The 2,685-nt window shown below is 25.0% G+C and overlaps 1 protein-coding gene across 3 annotated transcripts in view; it reads right to left on the bottom strand.

The window, feature by feature from the left end:
• Window positions 1-331: 331 nt before the first annotated feature.
• LOC108686716 (ammonium transporter Rh type A) overlaps window positions 332-2,685 on the bottom strand; it is a 15,843-nt gene continuing 13,489 nt past the window's right edge. For all 3 annotated transcript variants that reach the window (XM_018192156.1, XM_018192155.1, XM_018192154.1), the window contains one exon: window positions 332-639. In XM_018192156.1, coding sequence (XP_018047645.1) covers window positions 479-639 — 161 coding nt within the window. In that variant the 3' untranslated portion in view covers window positions 332-478. The remainder of the gene's footprint in view (window positions 640-2,685) is intronic.

Here is a 2,685-nt window from a genome sequence, read left to right as displayed (position 1 = left end):
GAGAGGAGGGGAGAGAACACATTTTTTATTTATTATTTATAATTTTTTATTTATACTTTTTTTTTACAATTATTTATACATTTTTACTTTCATTTATATATAACTTTCCGTTTATTTATTGTATTATATTTACAAAAAGAAAAATATTATAAATTGTTTTATATGTATTTATAAACACAAATAATATACCTTTTAAACATTTTATAACAATGTTTTTTCTTAAATTCTCAAAATATAGAAATATATTTTATATCATCGATATTAATTGCTTTTAGTACCTGGTAAATTGTAAAAATCTATATCGGTTTTTCATAATCATTTGTGACTTCTATAAAAGGTGCTACTAACAGGAACTAATTATTAAGTAAGGATTAATTACATAAATATTGAAATATGGTACTTGATATTAATGTTTGCAAACTTAAATAACATCGTGAGAGCGTACTTTACATTTTATACTGTGTATTATATCAACATGTTAAATATTGCCCATAACTATGTGATCATTAGGGCGATTGTTATCATTTCGATTTTTTCTGAATTCATGTTGGAATTCCTCTTCCAAATCCCAGACAACTCCATCATCAAATTTCTGCTGCTCAGTGACCCATCCGCACATCATCGTACATAGAAATAAACCTGTAAATTAAGTTATATATACAATAATCACAAGAAGTACAATAAATGAACAAAATTAATAAAACAAGAAATAATTGGCTCATTTATAAACAAATAAAGACAATTCAATTTAAGGAAAATATGAATTTAAAGAACGATTAAAAAAGTCGTGAACTGGCACTAGTACAGACAAAGGTTTAAATTAATTTCAAAATACCAGTTGAAGTTTTTATATGCACAAGGAATAAAATCGACGATTGTTAATGCATAAAGGAAAGAAAGATAATTATATTATTACACATACACACATCCGCGCTTGAATTAGATTTTACAATTTAAGTATAATTTGATGGAAAAAAATTGCATTATTGAATTTCTATCAAAGAGAGGTAAAGAGAGAAAAAAAGAGAAAGGTTGGACAAAACCAGAAAATAGACGAATAGAGAATAAAAGGAGGGAGGGAAAAGAAAAGGCGAGAGAAAGGGAGGAAAAGTATAAAAGAGAGATAGAAAAAAGAAGAATGATGAAAAGATAGAGAGAAAAAAATCTGATAGGAAAAGACGTAATGGGTATAGAAACTGTGCGTTTCTCCTATTTTAACTGATCTTAGCATCTGTGCTCTGTTAGAAAGAGAATGTTAAAATCAGTATCTCCCTTTTAATTCGCTTTAGATGGGGAGCGCAATGGAGGACACAAAAGGAATGGGGATTTAAGGCTCCTGTTCACTCACCACTATAATTTCGCCTCACCTATAATTTCAGATTGTGATGTTAGCAAAGAAATACACAATAAAACTTTTGCAAATTATATATTTAAATAGAAGTATTTTTCATGAAGACAACATTTGCAATCAATAGAAGTCTTGTAAAATATATGAAACTATCTTCTTGTTTCTGGGAGAAATTAAACCACATTTATTTCTATATATTATTGATTCGACAGATTTGTCAGTTATGAACATAATTTATTTCGTTTTTGGTTATACATAATTTATTTTCAGGGTTTGCGTCAATTTGATGTTTGTGCATTGTAAGCTTCATTCTATTCTTCTTCCATATAATAAGCGATAAAGATAAAATAAAGTTTCTAGCATAAACAAAACTAAACACAATTCAATACATGTTATTTATTCATGAATTCATTAATGAAACAAAAAAAGTTTTTGGTATACTTTACAAGTCAATCCTATCGAGTAAGCGTTGTTTTATTTCCGTGTATTTTTTAAGTTTTATTAATGTACTTTATAAAAATTTTTATTGTGTAAAATTTTTTACTTCTACGTCACAATTTGAAATAGTAATGATGAATGAATAGAGAAACTTCAACCCTATTTGTCATTATCCTCATTACTAGTATTTTAAAAAAATTAAAAAATACATAGAATGATTTTGCTGAAGTATTTAAACATTTGGCTCTAATTTAGGCTCTATATATTCACGAAAATAATTTTGTTAAACCATTAAAATAGTTACATAAAAATCATAATAAATAAAAAAGTTTTGATATTCTGGTAATAAATTTGAGCCTATATAATTTGCGCCTAATAATTGATCCTATATAATTATTTCATGGATGAATAAATTATGTTTAGAATTGTCTCTGACTAAATTCTTTAAAATTGATTGAAATTAGACATTTCATCAAAATCATCATTTTTATGTACGCGCATAAGCTACATATCTTTCTTTTTTTAAATCGATAATGACAAATTCATTGGAATGCAAATATTTATTACGTTTACAAAACAAAAAAAAGAAGTGAAAAAGACAACAAAAAAGGAAAAAAGAAGAAAAAAACAGAGAAAAAAAAAAGAAAACGAAAGCAAAGAAAAAAAGAAGAAAATTTCTGACATCTCATTATAATCATATTAAATTTTATTGAAATCAAAGAACTATATGAATTTTTTCTTATATTATATCTTATATATAAGTAAATAATAATTGTAAAATCGTAAAATTTATTTTTGCAAGAAGCATATAGATTAAATTATACATTTATGTTTTAATAAAAAAATAAGTAAAAAATGAATTTTTAGTACATTATGTTTAAATCATCAGACACAAAAAT

The sequence above is a fragment of the Atta colombica genome, unplaced genomic scaffold (assembly GCF_001594045.1).
Source record: "Atta colombica isolate Treedump-2 unplaced genomic scaffold, Acol1.0 scaffold189, whole genome shotgun sequence".
Classification (NCBI taxonomy): Eukaryota; Metazoa; Arthropoda; class Insecta; order Hymenoptera; family Formicidae; genus Atta; species Atta colombica.
The sequence above is the reverse complement of the archived record's forward strand: the minus strand, read 5'-3'. Positions and strand labels throughout refer to the sequence as shown.